This window comes from Myxocyprinus asiaticus, chromosome 25, assembly GCF_019703515.2.
Source record: "Myxocyprinus asiaticus isolate MX2 ecotype Aquarium Trade chromosome 25, UBuf_Myxa_2, whole genome shotgun sequence".
NCBI lineage: Eukaryota > Metazoa > Chordata > Actinopteri > Cypriniformes > Catostomidae > Myxocyprinus > Myxocyprinus asiaticus.
The window spans coordinates 42,494,606-42,519,509 of NC_059368.1; the positions used below are offsets into that span (position 1 = coordinate 42,494,606).

Below are 24,904 nucleotides of genomic sequence, written 5' to 3' on the forward strand. Positions count from 1 at the left end.
CTTCATCCCGACCCAATTTGCTTGAAAAAAACAGTTTAAAAATACCATTGTCATCCAGCAGTGTTTTTGGTTTATTAAGTTGAATATAGAACAAAAAAAGCTTCCACATTTTATTTTTGTGATCCGATGTCAGACAATAGAGTTCTCACTGCGGAAATATTTACAAAACATTTTAAAACAATTTAATGACCTGAGAATCAAAACTGCTTAAGGTTAGATTTCACTAATCTAACTTTATGCTTACAAAAATCTATTTATTTGCCAATGGGATGAGAATGATACATTTTCCCTATAGCCTATTTAAATGTATTCTCTGAAATCATGTCTTAAATTGATCTTATTGAAAGGATGTTTTAGTATTTTTACTATTAAACAAGACAGATAATTTAATTATTTTAGCTGCAGCGTCTAAGGCACATGTGACATTTACAGACTGTATTATCATCTATTCTCCTTGTTTCTTGTACTGTTAAACGCAGTAATCATGTGCCTGGATGGTGAAATGCATATGGCAATTGTATGCAGATGAGGATATGCATAGTAAAAGCAGGCGTTGTACACTCCATATGGTTATTTTGGGGAGGAGACGGGGTGGGGAATGAATCACGTGCATGTACACACAATCTTCCGCTAGATGGGATTTATCAAGGGAACTATGCGCAGGTTCTGGCGTATGTACAGTTTTATAAATCGGATGTATTTTTTTGCGTAAGCAAAATCTGACTTTTGTACTTACGCACACATTTAGGAAGAAATCTTAGCAGAGTTTTATGCATGAGGGCCCAGGTTCTGTAGACGTCACGTCCTTTTTCCCCAAGTCAGTTAAATTGTGATATCAACCTGTTCTCACTCCCAAGGTGTCAAATACTGCCATTTGTGCAAGAGTCCTATACATCACTATGTAGATGCCAAAAGTTACCCTTTTTAGTGACCCAGTCATTAAGCCCATTGCATTCGGTGAGAAACCTTTGTCGTCAATATACAAAAGACGAAAGACAATTTTTACAATCATGTTCTAGCTAAAATGTGTCCACGCTCGTAATTCTATGTGTTTACTGTAGTTCTTATAAAGCTGTATTATATTTTTTTACACATTTAATTCTACACATATATTCAGCTGTTCCTGTATCTGAAAAAGTAGGAGAGATGATATGTTGGGGTTTATTTTTCATTTTGATTTATTAGTTCACAGTGGTTAATGTTCTAAAGAAGTTCATGTGGCATCACATTTGTGTTTTTGTTTTATGTGAAAGTTTTGATCCCAGTTGACTTGCATTGTATGGAAACAACCTCAGACATGCTGCCAAATATCTATGCCATATGGGTTTGGATCCTGTGGACTCAAGATGGCGCCGAGTATGGCTGCTGCGTTGCGAGCTCCGACACAACATAGCAATGGTTTGTTTGTTTTGTTTACAATTCTTATGTTTTTTGTCTTGGATGTTGTCTGCCTTATTGTCTACGACAGACAAACACTTTTGGACATTGGTTCAGCGATCTCACACCGAAAACCGGACTTCACATTCCTCAATGCCGACCCGCTGTTTACAAACACGCAAGCGGAGCCCTTTGTCTGGGCAGCACGGCCGCGGAAACGCAGGAGGAAAAGGGGAAGGAGAGCCGGCGTTCTCATCAGAGTAAGACGCCGCGCAAATCGACCCCCGCTACCCACTATTCTACTGGCAAATGTTCAGTCTCTGGATAACAAGCTCTGCGAGCTGAAAGCGCGGATCTCTTTCCAACGAGAGACGAGGGACTGCTGCATTATCTGCCTTACGGAAACTTGGATGTCTGCGGAGATTCCAGACTCAGCCATTGAACCCGCGGGGTTCTCCATGCTCCGAGCGGACAGAGCGAAAGACCTCTCAGGTAAAACTAGAGGAGGTGGTGTATGTTTTATGATCAACAAATCCTGGTGTGATCAGAGGAACGTACATTCCATCAAGTCTTTCTGTTCTCCTGATCTGGAATTTCTTATGCTTCTGTGTTGACCATTCTGGCTACCGAGGGAATTCACAGCGGTCATTATCACTGCTGTGTACATTCCCCCACAAGCCGACACAGACCGGGCACTCAAGGAACTGTATGGGAGTATAAGTGAGCAGGAAACCGCGCACCCTGAGGCCGCGTTCATTGTGACCGGGGACTTTAATAAAGCCAGTTTAAAATCAGTCGCACCAAAATATCACCAGCACATTAGTTTCAACACACGAGGGGACCGGGTTTTGGACCATTGCTACTCTCCGTTCCGGGATGGCTACAAATCCCTCCCCCGCCCACCATTTGGCAAATCGGACCACTCTTCCATTCTGCTTCTGCCCGCTTACAGGCAGAAATTGAAACAGGAAGCACCCACCCTCAGAACGATCCAGTGCTGGTCGGACCAATCAGACTCTACGCTACAAGACTGTTTTGATCGCACGGACTGGGAGATGTTCCGGTCCACCTCTGATGACGACATCGAGCTTTACGCTGATAGTGTAATGTGTTTCATCAGAACGTGTGTAGAGGAAGTGATTCCGACCAGAACTGTGCGAATCTATCCGAATCAGAAGCCGTGGATCAATAGCGATGTTCGCGCGGCACTTAATGTGCGGACCTCCGCTTTTAATTCCGGGAACGCGGAGGAGCATAAACAAGCCAGTTATGCCCTCCGAAAAACTATCAAAACAGCAAAACGCCAGTACAGGAGCAAGATTGAAGGACAGTTTAACACCACCAACTCTAGAAGCATGTGGCAGGGAATTAACATCATCACGGACTTTAAAGGGAATAAAAACTCCGCCATGAACACCGCTGCCTCTCTACCGGATGAGCTAAATACTTTTTATGCTCGTTTCGAGGGAAATAACACCGCCCTCGCGGAGAGAGCTCTCGCGGCTGAAGCTACAGAGGTTAGTTCACTCTCCGTCTCTGTAGCGGATGTAACCCGATCCTTCCGACGGGTGAATATCCGCAAAGCCGCGGGTCCAGACGGCATTCCGGACCGCGTCATCAGAGCGTGCGCGAACCAGCTGGCTGGTGTTTTTACGGACATTTTCAACCTTTCCCTCTCTTTGTCTGTAGTCCCCACATGCTTTAAAACATCCACCATTGTGCCTGTTCCAAAACAATCAAAAATAACGTGTTTAAATGACTGGCGTCCTGTTGCTCTGACCCCCATCATCAGCAAATGCTTTGAGAGACTAATCAGAGATTACATCTGCTCTGTATTACCACTCAATCTTGACCCGCTGCAGTTTGCATACCGCAACAACCGCTCCACTGATGATGCCATTGCATCTACAATACACACTGCTCTCTCCCACCTGGAAAAAAAGAACACTTATGTGAGAATGTTGTTTGTAGACTACAGCTCAGCATTCAACACCATAGTGCCCTCCAAGCTAGATGAGAAACTCCGGGCTCTGGGCTTAAACAGCTCGCTGTGCAGCTGGATCCTGGACTTCCTGTCAAGCAGACGCCAGGTGGTTAGAATAGGCAGCAACATCTCCTCATCACTGACCCTCAACACTGGAGCCCCGCAGGGCTGTGTTCTCAGCCCACTACTGTATTCCCTGTACACACATGACTGTGTGGCAACACATAACTCCAATGCCATCATTAAGTTTGCTGATGACACGACGGTGGTAGGTCTGATCACTGACAATGATGAAACAGCCTACAGAGAGGAGGTGCACACTCTGACACACTGGTGTCAGGAGCACAACCTCTCCCTCAACGTCAGTAAGACAAAGGAGCTTGTGGTGGACTTCAGAAGAAAAGACAGAGAACACAGTCCCATCACCATCAATGGAGCACCAGTGGAGAGAGTCAGCAGCTTCAAGTTCAAGGAACTCACATGGTCCGTCCACACTGAAGTCGTTGTGAAGAAGGCTCATCAGCGCCTCTTCTTCCTGAGACGGCTGAGGAAGTTTGGAATGAACCGCCACATCCTCACACGGTTCTACACCTGCACTGTGGAGAGCATCCTGACTGGCTGTATCTCCGCCTGGTACGGCAATAGCACCGCCCACAACCGCAAAGCACTGCAAAGGGTGGTGCGAACTGCCAAACACATCATCGGAGGTGAGCTTCCCTCCCTCCAGGAAATATATACAAGGCGGTGTGTGAAAAAAGCTCGGAGGATCATCAGAGACTCCAGCCACCCGAGCCATGGGCTGTTCTCACTGCTACCATCAGGTAGGCGGTATCGCAGCATCTGGACCCGCACCAGCCGACTCCATGATAGCTTCTTCCCCCAAGCAATCAGACTTCTGAACTCTTGATCTCCCACGATCAAAATACATCAGCCCTGCACTTTATTCCTCTTTTATCTCACACCGGACTGTCATAAATTATATTACTGTTATTATATTATGTCTCTCTAACAACTGACTATCAACCGACAGCCTGAATGTCAATACAGTACAATACTGTACATTCTATATATATATATATATATATACAGGTGCAGCTCAATAAATTAGAATGTCGTGGAAAAGTTTATTTATTTCAGTAATTCAACTCAAATTGTGAAACTCGTGTATTAAATAAATTCAATGCACACAGACTGAAGTAGTTTAAGTCTTTGGTTCTTTTAATTGTGATGATTTTGGCTCACATTTAACAAAAACCCACCAATTCACTATCTCAAAAAATTAGAATATGGTGACATGCCAATCAGCTAATCAACTCAAAACACCTGCAAAGGTTTCCTGAGCCTTCAAAATGGTCTCTCAGTTTGGTTCACTAGGCTACACAATCATGGGGAAGACTGCTGATCCGACAGTTGTCCAGAAGACAATCATTGACACCCTTCACAAGGAGGGTAAGCCACAAACATTCATTGCCAAAGAAGCTGGCTGTTCACAGAGTGCTGTATCCAAGCATGTTAACAGAAAGTTGAGTGGAAGGAAAAAGTGTGGAAGAAAAAGATGCACAACCAACCGAGAGAACCGCAGCCTTATGAGGATTGTCAAGCAAAATCGATTCAAGAATTTGGGTGAACTTCACAAGGAATGGACTGAGGCTGGGGTCAAGGCATCAAGACACAGACATGTCAAGGAATTTGGCTACAGTTGTCGTATTCCTCTTGTTAAGCCACTCCTGAACCACAGACAACGTCAGAGGCGTATTACCTGGGCTAAGGAGAAGAAGAACTGGACTGTTGCCCAGTGTTCCAAAGTCCTCTTTTCAGATGAGAGCAAGTTTTGTATTTCATTTGGAAACCAAGGTCCTAGAGTCTGGAGGAAGGGTGGAGAAGCTCATAGCCCAAGTTGCTTGAAGTCCAGTGTTAAGTTTCCACAGTCTGTGATGATTTGGGGTGCAATGTCATCTGCTGGTGTTGGTCCATTGTGTTTTTTGAAAACCAAAGTCACTGCACCCGTTTACCAAGAAATTTTGGAGCACTTCATGCTTCCTTCTGCTGACCAGCTTTTTAAAGATGCTGATTTCATTTTCCAGCAGGATTTGGCAGCTGCCCACACTGCCAAAAGCACCAAAAGTTGGTTAAATGACCATGGTGTTGGTGTGCTTGACTGGCCAGCAAACTCACCAGACCTGAACCCCATAGAGAATCTATGGGGTATTGTCAAGAGGAAAATGAGAAACATGAGACCAAAAAATGCAGATGAGCTGAAGGCCACTGTCAAAGAAACCTGGGCTTCCATACCACCTCAGCAGTGCCACAGACTGATCACCTCCATGCCACGCCTAATTGAGGCAGTAATTAAAGCAAAAGGAGCCCCTACCAAGTATTGAGTACATATACAGTAAATGAACATACTTTCCAGAAGGCCAACAATTCACTAAAAATGTTTTTTTTTATTGGTCTTATGATGTATTCTAATTTTTTGAGATAGTGAATTGGTGGGTTTTTGTTAAATGTGAGCCAAAATCATCACAATTAAAAGAACCAGAGACTTAAACTACTTCAGTCTGTGTGCATTTAATTTATTTAATACACGAGTTTCACAATTTGAGTTGAATTACTGAAATAAATGAACTTTTCCACGACATTCTAATTTATTGAGATGCACCTGTATATATATATATATATATATATATATACACTTTTTTATATATTTTTATTTTTTAATTTTTATTGAATAATGTGTATCTATATAGTATCTATATAGTAAAAAACAAAAAAAAACAAAAACAGCATATTGTATACTGTACAGTGTATGTTATTATTTGTATATTGTTGAGTGTAATTATGTGTATAACAGATGTTTAAATTGTGTTGTGTTAATGTGATGTTTTAAGTTGTGTAATTATGTGTATAACAGATGTTTAAATTGTGTTGTGTTAATGTGATGTTTTAAGTTGAGTGTAATTATGTATAACAGATGTTTAAATTGTGTTGTGTTAATTTGATGTTATTGTAAATTGGTATATGTCTCATCACTGTCACGACTGCTATGTTGATCGGAACTGCACCCAAGAATTTCACACACCATTGCACTTGTGTATATGGCTGTGTGACAATAAAAGTGATTTGATTTGATTTGACAATATGAAGGGTGAGAAAATAAAAAAAAAAATTTGTTGTTTTTTTTTTTTTTTGGTGAACTATTCCTGAGCAATTTCACTGTTCTATACAATTTCTCTCTGCTCAAGGACATACAGTAAGTTTAAAAAAAAAAATTCTGCATCCTGAGTAAAAAATATGAATTGTCGGCATCCTAAGTTTGATTCATACATTGATAGATTGTTCATCTTGTTCATGATACAGTATGATATGTCATGCACTGCTGTTATTTTATATGAAAACGCCTTCCCCTTAATGATGTTTAGCAGCAAGAAAAAAAATTGTCAATTTACATTCACATCTTAGTTTTATCAGCAAGACTCATTTGATTTGTCAGATTTTCAAAAGCTTGTGGCAAGTTGTGCAATCCTAGAGACCTCCCGTGATAAAATCGCTGTCAGTGAAAATGGGGCACAATGCTAAAGTTAATTGTTTTAGCCAATTCAATTAAATTTATTTAGCTAAAATAACACTATTTGCAAATCTAAGTAAAGTTAACTTGCAACTGTAATGCAATATTAAGTTAATTTGCTGTGAAGACCACAATGGGTGATACTTTTTAAAGATTCTTTATTTATTTTAATGCAATTAATGTAGTCTAATTCCTTGAGTATATTCAACTGATTATGTTTTTGATTATGATTATGTTGAGAACTGCTGCCTTACCAATGTTATCCAGTCGGGTCTGCAGCTTCTGCAAAGCCCTCTCTTTCTCCTCAAGCTGTTTCTCTTTAATGAGGAAAGAATAAAAAACAAATAGAAAGATCAAATTTTCATGCCTTGTACTCAACATCCCAAAAGCAGTGATTGTATTCAGCAGCAGTGATATGTATATTGTGGTCTTACTCAGGTCATGGTTCTGTTTCTGGAGGTCTTGGTTGAGCTGGCATTGTTTTTCAAGCATGTGTTGGATCTTCTCAAGCTGGGCTTCCATTGACCTGAAAAAATTCAACTTTAATAAAGCAGCATGATGCTAACAAACAGCAGTAAAAATACTCATACAGTACAGCACACTGATAACATAAAGACCCCATGACATCAAAATTGAAGTTTTGTGGTTTTTAGTTCATCTGCAGTAGTGTTGTCAAAAGTACCTGTACTTCGGTACCAAGTCAATACTAAAATAAAAAAGATGTAACGATACCAGTGTTTCTGCAGTACCGGTAGTACTGAGCACTGACTCTATCCGGTACCAGCGCAGTATGACTAACACATGACAGCTTTCAAATGCTCACGCTTATTTTGAACGCATGCTCTGTAACTCCTTTTACACTGAAATGGACAATTAATCAAATTAAAATTGTAACATGTCCTAGTGTGATTTATTAAACCACTAAAGGCTGCAATCTTAGTTTGGATGAACTACGTATTTTAAATGCTGATAAGAGAGCAAGACGCAATGGCCAAAGACCTCCACCTACTGTAAGGGGCTGTTCACACTGAACGCTTTGGCAACCATCCAGTTTACCATTTGTTTTTCTATGTAAACGCGCTAGAAGAACGTCTTTGTTTCACTTTGTTTTTGTTTATTCAGTGTTTTTTAGATGCCATGTAAAGTTAAAAAGAACTTTAAAATGCGTCTCGAGACACCTGGTTTCTGTTAAACTGTATTTTTTACGCTTCATCTAGCCTTTTTTAACACAAGAACACGATCGGTCTGAAGTCGTCACCAATGCTTGGCACACATCCTAAATTTGAATGCGCAGTTTTAGCGTATCGTGTATTTTTCTTAAATTTGATGAATAATCTAATTTCGAATTTTTATTTGACATCCCTGCTTCCTATCTGTAGTTCAGATAAAAATGCGGGGCCTGGGTAGCTCATCGAGTATTGACGCTGACTACCACCCCTGGAGTCGCAAGTTCAAATCCAGGGTGTGCTGAGTGACTCCAGCCAGGTCTCCTAAGCAACCAAATTGGCCCGGATGCTAGGGAGGGTAGAGTAACATGGGGAAACCTCCTCGTGGTTATGATTAGTGGTTCTCGCTCTCAATGGGGCACATGGTAAGTTGTGCATGGATCACGGAGAGTAGCATGAGGCTCCACATGCTGGTAGTCTCCGGTGTCATGCACAGTGAGCCATGTGATAAGATGTGCGGATTGACGGTCTCAGAAGCGGAGGCAATCCACCACCCAGATTGAGGTGAGTGACCACGCCACCACAAGGACCTACTTAGTGGGAATTGGGCATTCCAAATTGGGAAAAAGTGGATAAAAAATTAAATTAAAATAAAAAGATAGGATAATGTAAAGTGAAGCTTCTGGCATAAAAAGCACGATTCAAAATAAAAGCTAGATGCCTGAAATTTAAGAAATTGTGACAGATATATTACAACTTTATTGTAAAATGTACTGCGATATTCAGTGTAGTAGTAATAATAATAATATTAATAAATATAGCTGCAAGCAGCGATACCGGGGTCAAGCCAATTATCAGCACCGTGAGCAGCAAAAGAAACTTTGTAACATGTTTTTGGTTAGAGTCCGATGAACCATGTATGAGTTAGAAAAAGTTAACTTTCAATCATAAAAAACCCATTTATTTTAAAAATAACAAAAAATAGCTACTACTTAGAATTTTTGTCCAGTATGTGGCACTGTTCTGAAACTGCTCTGGTAGTATCTGGGCATGATGGTTATCATGCAGGAAAGCGTTCAAGGGTTATAAGCCAAAACAGCCATTTTTCTATCTCCTGACCAGTAGGGGGCAGTGCACCAAAACGCTGCAGGTAACCTCAGGGCCTAATGGTGATGACACGTACAAAGTGTTGTCCCAATCCCTCAAAGCGTTGCAGAGATACAGCCTCAAGTTAAATTTTACGCGTTCATCGAATTTGTTGAAGCGCCATTCAGAAACGGTATGGTTTATCAAAATTCTGTGAATACCTTTTTGTCGTGAGTGCCTCTAGATGATGCAGGCCTATTTTCATGCAAATCGGACAAACGGCCTAGGACGAGTTTGAAAAATTAGGTTTTTTAAAACATTTAAAAATGGCGGACAGGAAGTTTGCTCGATCATGACATAATTGGTATCATTGTTCTTGGCATGAACCACGAAATCTATCAAGACCAGACTCATGACAGTTTTTGTTAAGAAATTATGGGCTTATTTGTACACTTGACCACGCCCATTTTCTAAATGACACTGTTATAGCTACCCAAACGGTAAAGTTCAATTTATATATATATATATATAATTATTGACCTAGAGAGTCCAGAGAATTGTACTGCATTGGTTTTGAGGTTGAGCGAAAAACCTAGGACTAGTTCACAAAAGTAGGTTTTTTACATAAAGGTGAATATTTAATGAACGATTTGATTGAATCAGTGGTTCTTGAGGCAAAGTTGTTCAGTATGAGGAGATCTAACAAATGATATGAATTATAACTGCGTCCCAATTCAGAGGCTGCATCCTTCAAAGGTCGCATTCGAAGGCCGATTGCGTCACTGCTGCGCGTCAAAGGCTGTCCCAATTCAAAGGCACCTTCAAATGCGGCCTCCAAATGCGTCCTTCGTTTCCCGTGAAATGAAGGATACAACAGATGGATCCTTCATGGCCTTGCCTACCCCAGAATTAATTGCACGCCAGTGACGACAGGATTGTTTTGAGAGAAATTGCCGAATTACACTTAAATGTAAGTATTGGGTTTCAGCTTACTCAAATATCTAATGATACAAATGTAAAAAAAAAAAAAAAAAATTCAAATGTTGGCATATTGCTAAGATGCAATTATATAGTTTATACTCTTTATTATATACAGAAATGGACCATGGTGAAAATATTTAGACAGTTTGTGAACTCTGTTTTTTTTTTTTTTTCAGACAGTTTAATATAACTTTAAAAAAAGTCCAGTACAAATGTTACAGTCACTCGGCAGCTGTCACAGTTGTTAGGCAACAAGAACAGTCCACCGTAGGCTAGACTGTCCCAATTAACAATGCTCAGTCTGAACTTCGTGGCCTTCGAAGGCGTGGCCTTTGAATTGGGACACATCCATTGTGTGTATGTGTGAAACACCACGTGATTACAGAGTCGTAAAACTCGTTAGCACCATCCATTGGCCGATTTCTTTCAAATTTCTCACAGACCTCTAGAGCCAGGAGTCGAACAGCCCACCGACTTTTGTGCTGATCGGCCTCCGTTAACCTTGTCTAATAGGTGCTCAAATTTCATTGGCCAATGGCGGCCATGTTTTTTAAGATACGCCATTGTCCACTTAGACAGTCATGGCACCTTAGACAAAGACACTGCATGCTGATTTTCAACTCAATCAGATTAACGGTTGTGTAGTCAGAGCTGTTTTCATGTTTTTTTTTCCTGTTATAGCGCCACCAAGTGGCCAAACTCCACGTTCTCAGATTGAGCTCATACACATGTACCAAGTTTGGTGAAAATATCTCATTTCGTTCAGGCGTTATAGCCATTTTAGTAAAAATGGCCCACCCTTTTCAAACGTTTTGGCACCCCTTAGTGACCGTGAGTCGAAATTTCAACTTTTTTGCTAATTATTGATAATCAGACTCCAGAGTATATTTCTGCACTGGTTTGGTTCCGATCGGGCAAAAAACCTAGGACTAGTTCGCAAAAGTAGGTTTTTAACATTTTCTGAAATATTTACTGAATGGTTTGACAGACACCAATGCTTCTTGAGGCAAAGTTGTTTAGAATGAGAAGAGCTATCAGGTGATATTACTTGTGTTTTTTCACAACAATGCTTTATGTACAACCGTTAACACCTACAAAAATCGTGATAGCACCACCTAGTGGCCGATTTTTTTTTTTTAACTTTGCACAATGCTCTCAGACCAAGAGTCAAATAGGTCCACCATGTTTCGTTCCGATCAGTCATTGTTAACCTTATGTAATAGCTGCTGAAATTTGATTGGCCGATGGCGGCCATGTTTTTCAACATATGTGAATGTCCATATAGACAATGATGGCAGCCTATACAAAGACAATGTAAGTCAATTTAATGTTTTTTTTTTGGTATTATAGCGCCACCATGTGGCAAAACCATGCCAACTTTTCTGGGCGACCAAAGATTGACCTCTTACATAAGCATGCCAAATTTGGTGAAGATATCTCATTTCCTTCAAGAGTTATAGCCATTTACGTAAAATTGGCCACTCCTACTTCCGATGTTTCTGCATACCGTAGCTAGCTCGAGTCGAAAGTTCAAACTTTTTTGATAACTTTTGATATTGAGACTCCATAGAATCGTTTGGCACTGATTTGGTCCCAATTGGATGAAAAACCTAGGACTAGTTCGCAAAAGTAAGTTTTATGAAAAATCCAAAATGACGGAAAATTTTTATAGGCGGAAATGAAATCGGAGATATACATTTTGTTTGGTTTGAGTCAAGGATTCCAATTGTATAAAGCTTATAGACTTGAGTCTATGACAAACGGTCTAGGAGTTATGAGCAGTTTCGCGTTTTTGATTGCTGTAGCGCCCCCTATTGTCCGATTTGGCCGAGTCTGTGTTTCTGAATAGCGAGCAACACTACTACCATCTGACCAAGTTTCAAGTCTCTAGGCCTTACGGTTTGCTCTGACCAATCAGTTTTATGTCAGAATAATAATAATAATAATAATAATAATAATAATAATAAAAATCTTAACAATTACAATAGGGTTTCAGCGCTAAGCGCTTGAGCCCCTAAAAAAAATAAAAACATTAAATCTTTCTGAAACACGTCACAAAAATGAACTGAAACTCCACGAATACTTATCAGACAAACATGAAACATATGTCTAAAGAAAGCTTAAAATGTCTACTTTTAAATAAAACAATTCAAATTTAAAACAAATATTCTCCTGCAATGTAATCTCTATGAAACAAAGCGATATACAGTTTCTCCTGGCTCAGCTAATTATCGCTAATGTGATCACACCCACCAGCAGAGCGCACTATTCATACGGTAATGTGCTGAGGCGATCAATGCAAATGGTAAACGCTTGAAAATGCATCAAGTTCATCATCAGATTCATTCACTTTTCTGTGCGTTTGGAAGATGGCACGCTACACAGGTGAGGAAGCTCTACAGATGGTCCTGGATAGTGACGAAGAGTTCATATTTTCCTCAGAAGAGTGGGAATCCAATGAGGAATGTTTGAAGAGTGACTTGATCCAGCCGAGGATACAATTTCGGATGAGTAAGACTTTACTTACATTAGTTGACATGCTATTTATATAAACATGTACATATTTTACTAGTTGGACTATTTCCAGACTTGCCAACCAGGATTCAATGTATTGAAATTTCAAATATGTCCTATTAGGCAAGTTTTAGTTACATTTAAATGTTTCGGCTAAAGCAGGTATTTAAATTGTATGCTGTATGATATAAATATGATATGTAATATGATATAAAAACAATATGAATGTTTAGATTATATTTTAACTAGTGTTTATGCTGCCTCATTATCATCAACGAAGCTTGTGCTGCAAATATCTGTTCAGGTGTAAATGTGTAAAATGTGCTGTAAATATGCCCATATTAGAAAATCAGCATATTAGAATGATTTCTGAAGGATCATGTGACACTGAAGACTGCAGTAATGATGCTGAAAATTCAGCTTTGATCACAGGAATAAATTGCATTTTACAATATATTCAAATAGAGTACAGTTATTTTAAATTGTAAAAATATTTCACAATATCACTGTTTTTGCTGTATTTTGGATCAAATAAATGCAGCTTTGGTGAGCAGAAGAGACTTCTTTTAAAAACATTAAAAAATCTTACAAATCTAAAACTTTAAATGGTAGTATAGGTCTAAAGTTTAAGTCTTTATGTAAAGAAAATGTATAGTCAGATTACTTAACTTAAACTTGTGAATAAGCTACAAACAATACATTCAATCATTAAGTCTCCTCACATTCATTCTCTCTCAGGGGAGGGGTCTTTGTCTCCTCAAGTGTGAATCGCATCAATATTCATGATCACCCACGCCTCCTCGCATATGGCCTTTCTAACACTAAAAGTGTCTTACAAAAGTTAAATGACTATATTGTTTTGTATGAATGAGTGATCAGGATTTTTTTTTTTAATTTTTGTAGCAAAAACTCTAGGCTACAAGATCCAGTTCTCAAAAGTCTTGTGAACAAATGTTTAGTATGTGTTATATGGCCTTATTTCAGTGACTTAAAATTTTAGTTTTTTCAAAAACCATGCATAAACATTTTCTCAGAAATACAAACATGTACATGTTGCTCACATATTACTGTAGCCCAGTTTGTGCTGAATACAGTGTTATCAGACTTTAGCCATTAATGTGTTTTTAAGCAACTGAAAAAAGCACAAATGTCAAGGCATGTCAAAACTTCTCCAGGGCCCAAAACACCCCCAGACCCCAGAGGGTTAACACATGAAATTAGAAATATAATTAAATGAAGAACGTAGCTACACATACTTCATATACATAACATACGAAAGAGGGATCCCTTCTAGAGACAACACGAAAAACCTTCTCAGTGTTAGTTTGGGAATCATTCAACAGTGGAGCTTGGATGCCCTCTATTGGAAATATTTTGTAATTGCCACTCTGAGTGGCAATTACAACACACTGGGTTAGACATGGGTTTTCTAGTATTTTTACATTTCAGTTGATATTTTTATTATATTTTATTTATATAAAAATTAACAAATGTTTATTAACAAACTTTAAAATTCAAACATGCAAAATGCCTCAAAACATTTGAATATACACAAAAAGGAATCATGAGATTTAACGCATTGCCATGGAAACAGTATTTAAGATATCAAGAATCCCTTCAGAATTCTTCAGAGACATAATAGGGATATTTCAAAGTCTGTTAAAAGTGACACACTTCCTTCCGCCAGTTGGTGGCACTAAGACCATGACCCACAGTAGTCATCAATATGATCAGCCTGCAAGGACAAACATTTGGCTCAATTTTGATGTTTTTAATGTTCTGTATGCAGAAGATAAGAGACATTTCCTTATTCCATTTTTTTGACATTATTTGATCGCTTCGTCATGGCAACACTGTTCGATATATCAAATCCTTTCGCAATTTAGCATCGCCAGTGTCTTGGCATGATGTCGGCCACGTTTGGTACCTGTAATGTGACATGAAATATGTTTGAGTTACAACAACTTCCTGTTTCATGGCGAAACATCGAACTTTGTCAGGACACCACGGACACACCGTTCAAAGAAAACTCAAAAGCTTTGCAATTTAGCATCGCCAAGGCCTTTAGATTAGACTGACTGAATATGATGTTGATCTGATTTAATCTCTAGGAGGAGTTTGTTAAAGTACGAGGCCTGGAAATGGCAAAAACTGAGTAAAACTTTAAGAGAAAAATCACAATGGCTGACTTCCTGTTGGGTTTAGTATATGGTTCTAAGAGACTTTTGTACGTGCTGACGTTACATATGCCTTCCGATTTTCTTATGTGTAGGTGAAACGTGGCGTGAGGGCTGCTTCATTGAAATTTTGTAGGTGGCACTATCGAGCCATTTTGCCACACCTCTTTCTGAAACCCATATCAGTTGTACATTTTTGCCACTTCTGACGCATGTCCAAAGTTTCGTGAGTTTGAGTATGTTTAGGCCCTCAAAAATGTGATTCACTTTGGAAAGAATACGGAATAATAATCATAAATATAGCTGCAAGCAGCGATGACGGGCCCAAGCACCATGGGTCCATTTCCAATCGGTGGCTTTCAGAAAACAAAGCATGATGAACACAGCAACAAACCAACATTAATGCAAACTTGGACCCTAATCATACAATGGTATAGGCCATCATTCCAGTTTGACTACAACTTCACAAAATTTTCCATCAGCAGTGTTTAAACAATTTAAGCAATTTGGGTAAATGTAAGAACTTTTTCAAAGACTGTTGTAAGTGCCACACTTCCTGCTGCCAGTTGGTGACGCTATGACCATGACCAACAATAGCCACATCCATGTGATTAGCCCCCAAGAAAAAAACATACAACTCAATTTTAATCTAAATCACACAGTGCACGTTGAAGAAATTAGACTATTTTTGCCATTAATTTAGTGAATCGCCATGGCAACACCGTTCAATATTTAAAAATCTGTTCACAATTTAGCATCTTCGATGTCTTGGCATAATATTGTCTAAATGTGGTGACAGTCTCATGAATCACCATTCAGAGAATCTATCTACCTATCTACAGGTGCATCTCAATAAATTAGAATGTCGTGGAAAAGTTCATTTATTTCAGTAATTCAACTCAAATTGTGAAACTCGTGTATTAAATAAATTCAATGCACACAGACTGAAGTAGTTTAAGTCTTTGGTTCTTTTAATTGTGATGATTTTGGCTCACATTTAACAAAAACCCACAAATTCACTATCTCAAAAAATTAGAATACATCATAAGACCAATAAAAAAAAAAACATTTTTAGTGAATTGTTGGCCTTCTGGAAAGTATGTTCATTTATTGTATATGTACTCAATACTTGGTAGGGGCTCCTTTTTGCTTTAATTACTGCCTCAATTCGGCGTGGCATGGAGGTGATCAGTTTGTGGCACTGCTGAGGTGGTATGGAAGCCCAGGTTTCTTTGACAGTGGCCTTCAGCTCATCTGCATTTTTTTGGTCTCTTGTTTCTCATTTTCCTCTTGACAATACCCCATAGATTCTCTATGGGGTTCAGGTCTGGTGAGTTTGCTGGCCAGTCAAGCACACCAACACCATGGTCATTTGACCAACTTTTGGTGCTTTTGGCAGTGTGGGCAGGTGCCAAATCCTGCTGGAAAATGAAATCAGCATCTTTAAAAAGCTGGTCAGCAGAAGGAAGCATGAAGTGCTCCAAAATTTCTTGGTAAAGGGTGCAGTGACTTTGGTTTTCAAAAAAACACAATGGACCAACACCAGCAGATGACACTGCACCCCAAATCATCACAGACTGTGGAAACTTAACACTGGACTTCAAGCAACTTGGGCTATGAGCTTCTCCACCCTTCCTCCAGACTCTAGGACCTTGGTTTCCAAATGAAATACAAAACTTGCTCTCATCTGAAAAGAGGACTTTGGACCACTGGGCAACAGTCCAGTTCTTCTTCTCCTTAGCCCAGGTAAGACGCCTCTGACGTTGTCTGTGGTTCAGGAGTGGCTTAACAAGAGGAATACGACAACTGTAGCCAAATTTCTTGACACGTCTGTGTGTGGTGGCTCTTGATGCCTTGACCCCAGCCTCAGTCCATTCCTTGTGAAGTTCACCCAAATTCTTGAATCGATTTTGCTTGACAATCCTCATAAGGCTGCGGTTCTCTCGGTTGGTTGTGCATCTTTTTCTTCCACACTTTTTCCTTCCACTCAACTTTCTGTTAACATGCTTGGATACAGCACACTGTGAACAGCCAGCTTCTTTGGCAATGAATGTTTGTGGCTTACCCTCCTTGTGAAGGGTGTCAATGATTGTCATCTGGACAACTGTCAGATCAGCAGTCTTCCCCATGATTGTGTAGCCTAGTGAACCAAACTGAGAGGCCATTTTGAAGGCTCAGGAAACCTTTGCAGGTGTTTTGAGTTGATTAGGTGATTGGCATGTCACCATATTCTAATTTTTTGAGATAGTGAATTGGTGGGTTTTTGTTAAATGTGAGCCAAAATCATCACAATTAAAAGAACCAAAGACTTAAACTACTTCAGTCTGTGTGCATTGAATTTATTTAATACACGAGTTTCACAATTTGAGTTGAATTACTGAAATAAATGAACTTTTCCACGACATTCTAATTTATTGAGATGCACCTGTATATCAATTTTTAATTGTAATTTAAAAATTTTTGCTAACTGATTAATTTAACATTTTTGCTATAATTTAATATAATTATTTATTGAAGAAAATATGTTGATCTAAAGATTATATTGCAATGAAATTATTTACCATTTTTATTTATTCATAAACTGGCTTTCAATTAAATTAACAAATTTAATTCATGGCATAAGGTGTTAAGGTAGTCTAAGTAGATTTTAATATGAGCACTGAAGTCATTTAGGTTTATAATTTCTTTGTGATTCTGTCTTTGCATTTTTTTTCTCTGTGCACTGTCAAAATAAATTTTACATATTAAATTTGAGTCTGCATTCATTAATTCATATGCACAACTGTTTAAGTAGCCTCTAAATTAACGTTGGGCAAATGAGGACATAAATTAGGTTCGAATATTGCATGTTCGCCAATAGAATAATTATTCAAAGCATAAAATACCAACTGGTTACCAACAAAACTATTTGTCACGGTTCCGGCATTTGTGCAGGCTCATAATGTTGTTTGTTTTTCTCTCTCCCTCGTGTCTCACAGGTGGAGCCAGCACACGATTGGCGTTTCCATGGGAACGGTGATCGATCTCGGGGAGATGCTGATCACTGCAATGATTTACTCACCCGTTACCATCTGCTTCACTCTGATTGCACTCCCTACTTATTCCTTTGTGTCACCTCGTTATTTGCCCGTTTATTGTTAACTGTCATGTTAACTGTGCTCTCTTGTGTAGTTGGAGCATGCTCGTGTGTCTGGCTGCCCCTCTGTAGAGGTGCGGTTACCTTCCTGTTTGCCATCGCCCGTCGCCAGTTCTGTGCCCAGTTCATGTGAAGGAGGATTCCTCGGTCTGTGCCCGCGTCTTGGGGAATATATCATCTGGGCTTTGCGTCGCACCACACCAGCTTCAGCAGTCTCTCTTCAGATTGTTCCTGACCTCCACAAAGCACACTCATACGAACACACCCTTCAAGACTTTCACCCACTGTTGTACTTGTGCATATGGTTGTGTGACAAAAGTGATTTGATTTTTTTTTTTCACTAGCCCATTGCGGCTCGCTGGATTTCAGCCTTCTGCAGCCGGAGCCAGGTGCACCTTATCTTTACATCGAGAACTTTCTTAATAAAACCATTTAACCGTCATCTCTGCTTTTGGGTCCTTTGTCGCCCCGTGACACTACTGATCCACAACCTTGCCACAGCGTCGTCATGACGGACTGGCACCATTCCAAAGTTACGTTGTGCCAACGAATACGGGAATTTAACTTTTCCGGTTGTCGCAACGTAATCAGTTACATTGCCACAACTAAAGTTTGGTCATCAAATTACGGTGTAGTTAGGAAGTGGCCATGTAATTTGGTTAGCTGGGATTACAAAATGGCTGAATTTGCTGCTGCTTTTCTCACATTTTGCAGTGCAATTTGCTGCATTTTTTGGGGTTGTTTTGCAGTGAAAACTCAGTCATCATTATATACCTCTGTAATTGTGCTAATTACATTTTAAATGCAATTACATGTAAATATTTTAGTGCATAATAACTAAATATGCAGTTAGCAACCAAAAAAAATAAAATAAAAATTAAACGCACACAAAAATATCATACATTTAAGTGAAAGCTGTGAGCATTGAAAGATCCTTAATTATTTTTGTATTATAATTTTCTGCCTCAGAGAATGCAATAAAACTTAATCTAAGTTTAAAAAAGATGTACAATAAATCTAAGTTAAAAACACAAATGAGGATTCAATAATTAGGCCTGTTGCCATTATTACATTGTCTTTAGGGCAAGGGGGTTATTAGGCATGTTATGCCAGCAGAGAAGGCTTTGCTGGCCCTGAGAAATCGCCACTGCGAACAAATATAATTAAAGTGCATATATTTTAGCATTTATATACACATTTAAATTCCACAAGTGTTTAAAAAAACACGTTACATATATGAACGTTGTCATTTTTGTCATATTGTCATATTCTGTATATTGCATAAATCTACTGTATATAACTGACATTTTTATATCAGTAAAAACATTTATGAACACTTACTTTCAGCATACAAGTATTCAGCATATATTGCCATTTTCGGATTCGTAGCCTAGGGGAGCGTGGGGCACAAACTAATGCGGGGTTAGTTGTCACACGCATTGTTTAAACGTTTCCACACACGCTGGTGAGACAACTTCATTTGTTTACTTGTTGCCATATTAACACTGTGTAGATGAACTTTGGAAAATATCGCCAAAAGTTCATTTTAATGTCAATTTTCATCTCTGTTTTTACTGTTTATTTAAAATGAGGCAAACTTGGTATAATTTTAATCTCCAATCTTTTAGCTAGCATTTTACATAGTCTTTTAATTCTCAGATAGCCAGCAGAAGTGACCAGCCAGGTTTAAATCCCAGTTGTGCCGACTGGGAACGTTGTAACACTGCGTTACAATGTGCCCCAATTCCAAAAAAACTATATGCAATTCCATGCAGTCAGATATGTAATTTACATAATTCCCCTTAATGTGTGTGTGTGTGTGTGTGTGTGTGTTTTGTCATCAATCAATGCATTATTTCGGTCAATGCTGTGGCTTTGTTGTGTATTTATTGTCAAGTGTCAAAATTATTGTAAAGTTAATAAATGGCTTTTATTGACATGAAAATTTTGTTTATCTTCTGGGCTTTTTAATTAGATCAGATACAGTTGTTAGAGGGGGGTTTTAAGATGTTATATGGTCTTGTTACAATGTGCCCCTATCCTGTTTCACTTTCTTTTTTTCAAGGTGGATTGTGAAAAAAGTACACGCTGTTTTCATGAAACAAGACCCCATATGTGTAATAGACAAGTGTGAAATGAATGTGAACAAAGAAAAATACATCGAACCCCAAGTACATTTACACAAACGTCCTGGTTACTTGCGTAATCTCCGTTCCCTGATGGAGGGAACGAGACGTTGTTTCGATGTAGTGACACTAGGGGGTCACTCTTGGGAGCCCGAAACACCTCTGTTCTTTGATAAAAGGCCAATGAAAATTGGCAAGTGGTATTTGCATGCCACTCCCCCAGACATACGGGTATAAAAGGAGCTGGTATGCAACCACTCATTTTTTATGCTGAGGAGCCGAGACAAGGTCCGGCCATTTCAGCGGGTAGTTCAGCGTTGTGGCAGGAGGGACACAACGTCTCGTTCCCTCCATCAGGGAACGGAGGTTACGCAAGTACCCAGGACGTTCCCTATCTGTCACTCACTCGACGTTGTGTCGATGTAGTGACACTAGGGGTCCCTATACAAAATGCCACAACTGGCTGAATTGTGTTACGTGAACTGGGGGTGTGTGATGAGCAGACGACTGTGTGCCTCGTAGCCAGCACACCAGGCCAACACGTAACCTCCCCCAACATAGTTATGAGGGTCGAACTGCCCTTTGGGGACAAGTCGACTACCGAAAAGATAGAGACAGACTAACCCAGTCGTGGCCTCTATTCCCCTTCTTTTTTTTCCACTCCCTAAAAAACAAGGGGGATTATCTTTGACCTCGCCCAAAGAGAGGGGGGGATATTTAAATGGAAGAATACGTCACATGGTCTTGCCGACCATGTGGAGAGTCTCATGGTAGATCCTACCCAACGGGGGAGGAGTTACTACAAACATGAAGACTGTGGCAGAGGGGGCTCTGCCCAAGGAATATGCAGTTTGCCAACAGGGAAACGAATTAGCGGAAGATATACATCGCATGGGGTTACCTTATGTGGTACTCAAGATGGCACCGAGTATGGCTGCTGCGTTGCGAGCTCCGACACAACATAGCAATGGTTTGTTTGTTTTGTTTACAATTCTTATGTTTTTTGTCTTGGATGTTGTCTGCCTTATTGTCTACGACAGACAAACACTTTTGGACATTGGTTCAGCGATCTCACACCGAAAACCGGACTTCACATTCCTCAATGCCGACCCGCTGTTTACAAACACGCAAGCGGAGCCCTTTGTCTGGGCAGCACGGCCGCGGAAACGCAGGAGGAAAAGGGGAAGGAGAGCCGGCGTTCTCATCAGAGTAAGACGCCGCGCAAATCGACCCCCGCTACCCACTATTCTACTGGCAAATGTTCAGTCTCTGGATAACAAGCTCTGCGAGCTGAAAGCGCGGATCTCTTTCCAACGAGAGACGAGGGACTGCTGCATTATCTGCCTTACGGAAACTTGGATGTCTGCGGAGATTCCAGACTCAGCCATTGAACCCGCGGGGTTCTCCATGCTCCGAGCGGACAGAGTGAAAGACCTCTCAGGTAAAACTAGAGGAGGTGGTGTATGTTTTATGATCAACAAATCCTGGTGTGATCAGAGGAACGTACATTCCATCAAGTCTTTCTGTTCTCCTGATCTGGAATTTCTTATGCTTCTGTGTCGACCATTCTGGCTACCGAGGGAATTCACAGCGGTCATTATCACTGCTGTGTACATTCCCCCACAAGCCGACACAGACCGGGCACTCAAGGAACTGTATGGGAGTATAAGTGAGCAGGAAACCGCGCACCCTGAGGCCGCGTTCATTGTGACCGGGGACTTTAATAAAGCCAGTTTAAAATCAGTCGCACCAAAATATCACCAGCACATTAGTTTCAACACACGAGGGGACCGGGTTTTGGACCATTGCTACTCTCCGTTCCGGGATGGCTACAAATCCCTCCCCCGCCCACCATTTGGCAAATCGGACCACTCTTCCATTCTGCTTCTGCCCGCTTACAGGCAGAAATTGAAACAGGAAGCACCCACCCTCAGAACGATCCAGTGCTGGTCGGACCAATCAGACTCTACGCTACAAGACTGTTTTGATCGCACGGACTGGGAGATGTTCCGGTCCACCTCTGATGACGACATCGAGCTTTACGCTGATAGTGTAATGTGTTTCATCAGAACGTGTGTAGAGGAAGTGATTCCGACCAGAACTGTGCGAATCTATCCGAATCAGAAGCCGTGGATCAATAGCGATGTTCGCGCGGCACTTAATGTGCGGACCTCCGCTTTTAATTCCGGGAACGCGGAGGAGCATAAACAAGCCAGTTATGCCCTCCGAAAAACTATCAAAACAGCAAAACGCCAGTACAGGAGCAAGATTGGAGGACAGTTTAACACCACCAACTCTAGAAGCATGTGGCAGGGAATTAACATCATCACGGACTTTAAAGGGAATAAAAACTCCGCCATGAACACCGCTGCCTCTCTACCGGATGAGCTAAATACTTTTTATGCTCGTTTCGAGGGAAATAACACCGCCCTCGCGGAGAGAGCTCTTGCGGCTGAAGCTACAGAGGTTAGTTCACTCTCCGTCTCTGTAGCGGATGTAACCCGATCCTTCCGACGGGTGAATATCCGCAAAGCCGCGGGTCCAGACGGCATTCCGGGCCGCGTCATCAGAGCGTGCGCGAACCAGCTGGCTGGTGTTTTTACGGACATTTTCAACCTTTCCCTCTCTTTGTCTGTAGTCCCCACATGCTTTAAAACATCCACCATTGTGCCTGTTCCAAAACAATCAAAAATAACGTGTTTAAATGACTGGCGTCCTGTTGCTCTGACCCCCATCATCAGCAAATGCTTTGAGAGACTAATCAGAGATTACATCTGCTCTGTATTACCACTCAATCTTGACCCGCTGCAGTTTGCATACCGCAACAACCGCTCCACTGATGATGCCATTGCATCTACAATACACACTGCTCTCTCCCACCTGGAAAAAAAGAACACTTATGTGAGAATGTTGTTTGTAGACTACAGCTCAGCATTCAACACCATAGTGCCCTCCAAGCTAGATGAGAAACTCCGGGCTCTGGGCTTAAACAGCTCGCTGTGCAGCTGGATCCTGGACTTCCTGTCAAGCAGATGCCAGGTGGTTAGAATAGGCAGCAACATCTCCTCATCACTGACTCTCAACACTGGAGCCCCACAGGGCTGTGTTCTCAGCCCACTACTGTATTCCCTGTACACACATGACTGTGTGGCAACACATAACTCCAATGCCATCATTAAGTTTGCTGATGACACGACGGTGGTAGGTCTGATCACTGACAATGATGAAACAGCCTACAGAGAGGAGGTGCACACTCTGACACACTGGTGTCAGGAGCACAACCTCTCCCTCAACGTCAGTAAGACAAAGGAGCTTGTGGTGGACTTCAGAAGAAAAGACAGAGAACACAGTCCAATCACTATCAATGGAGCACCAGTGGAGAGAGTCAGCAGCTTCAAGTTCCTGGGTGTCCACATCACTGAGGAACTCACATGGTCCGTCCACACTGAAGTCGTTGTGAAGAAGGCTCATCAGCGCCTCTTCTTCCTGAGATGGCTGAGGAAGTTTGGAATGAACCGCCACATCCTCACACGGTTCTACACCTGCACTGTGGAGAGCATCCTGACTGGCTGTATCTCCGCCTGGTACGGCAATAGCACCACCCACAACCGCAAAGCACTGCAAAGGGTGGTGCGAACTGCCAAACACATCATCGGAGGTGAGCTTCCCTCCCTCCAGGAAATATATACAAGGCGGTGTGTGAAAAAAGCTCGGAGGATCATCAGAGACTCCAGCCACCCGAGCCATGGGCTGTTCTCACTGCTACCATCAGGTAGGCGGTATCGCAGCATCAGGACCCACACCAGCCGACTCCATGATAGCTTCTTCCCCCAAGCAATCAGACTTCTGAACTCTTGATCTCCCACGATCAAAATACATCAGCCCTGCACTTTATTCCTCTTTTATCTCACACCGGACTGTCATAAATTATATTACTGTTATTATATTATGTCTCTCTTAACAACTGACTATCAACCGACAGCCTGAATGTCAATACAGTACAATACTGTACATTCTATATATATATATATATATATATATATATATATATATATATATATATATATATATATATATATTTATATATACTTTTTTTATATATTTTTTAATTTTTATTGAATAATGTGTATCTATATAGTATCTATATAGTAAAAAACAAAAAAAACAAAAACAGCATATTGTATACTGTACAGTGTATGTTATTATTTGTATATTGTTGAGTGTAATTATGTGTATAACAGATGTTTAAATTGTGTTGTGTTAATTTGATGTTTTAAGTTGTGTAATTATGTATAACAGATGTTTAAATTGTGTTGTGTTAATTTGATGTTTTAAGTTGAGTGTAATTATGTGTATAACAGATGCTTAAATTGTGTTGTGTTAATGTGATGTTTTAAGTTGAGTGTAATTATGTATAACAGATGTTTAAATTGTGTTGTGTTAATTTGATGTTATTGTAAATTGGTATATGTCTCATCACTGTCACGACTGCTATGTTGATCGGAACTGCACCCAAGAATTTCACACACCATTGCACTTGTGTATATGGCTGTGTGACAATAAAGTGATTTGATTTGATTTGATTACAGGTAACCGCCACATGCGGAGCACTTACCCCAGAACAGGGCTCTTAGTTAGCACGTGTACTGGGCCGGAAGCGAGTCTCTCCGAAAACTTGACTGCCACAGGGCTCGGAGGAAATCAACCAGGGAACATAGTTTGTGAACACTACTGGGAATTAATGGCGCATGTCTTCAGCTCAGAGGAGGTGAAAGGCCCTATGTGCAAGCGA

The 24,904-nt window shown here is 40.5% G+C and overlaps 1 protein-coding gene across 3 annotated transcripts in view; it reads right to left on the reverse strand.

The window, feature by feature from the left end:
- Positions 1-24,904, reverse strand: part of prkg3 (protein kinase cGMP-dependent 3) — a 131,768-nt gene that overhangs the window by 96,838 nt on the left and 10,026 nt on the right. For all 3 annotated transcript variants that reach the window (XM_051654762.1, XM_051654761.1, XM_051654760.1), the window contains 2 exons: positions 7,361-7,452; positions 7,181-7,243 (listed from right to left, as the gene is read on the reverse strand). In XM_051654762.1, the coding sequence (XP_051510722.1) occupies positions 7,181-7,243; positions 7,361-7,448 (151 nt within the window). In that variant the 5' untranslated portion in view covers positions 7,449-7,452. The remainder of the gene's footprint in view (positions 1-7,180; positions 7,244-7,360; positions 7,453-24,904) is intronic.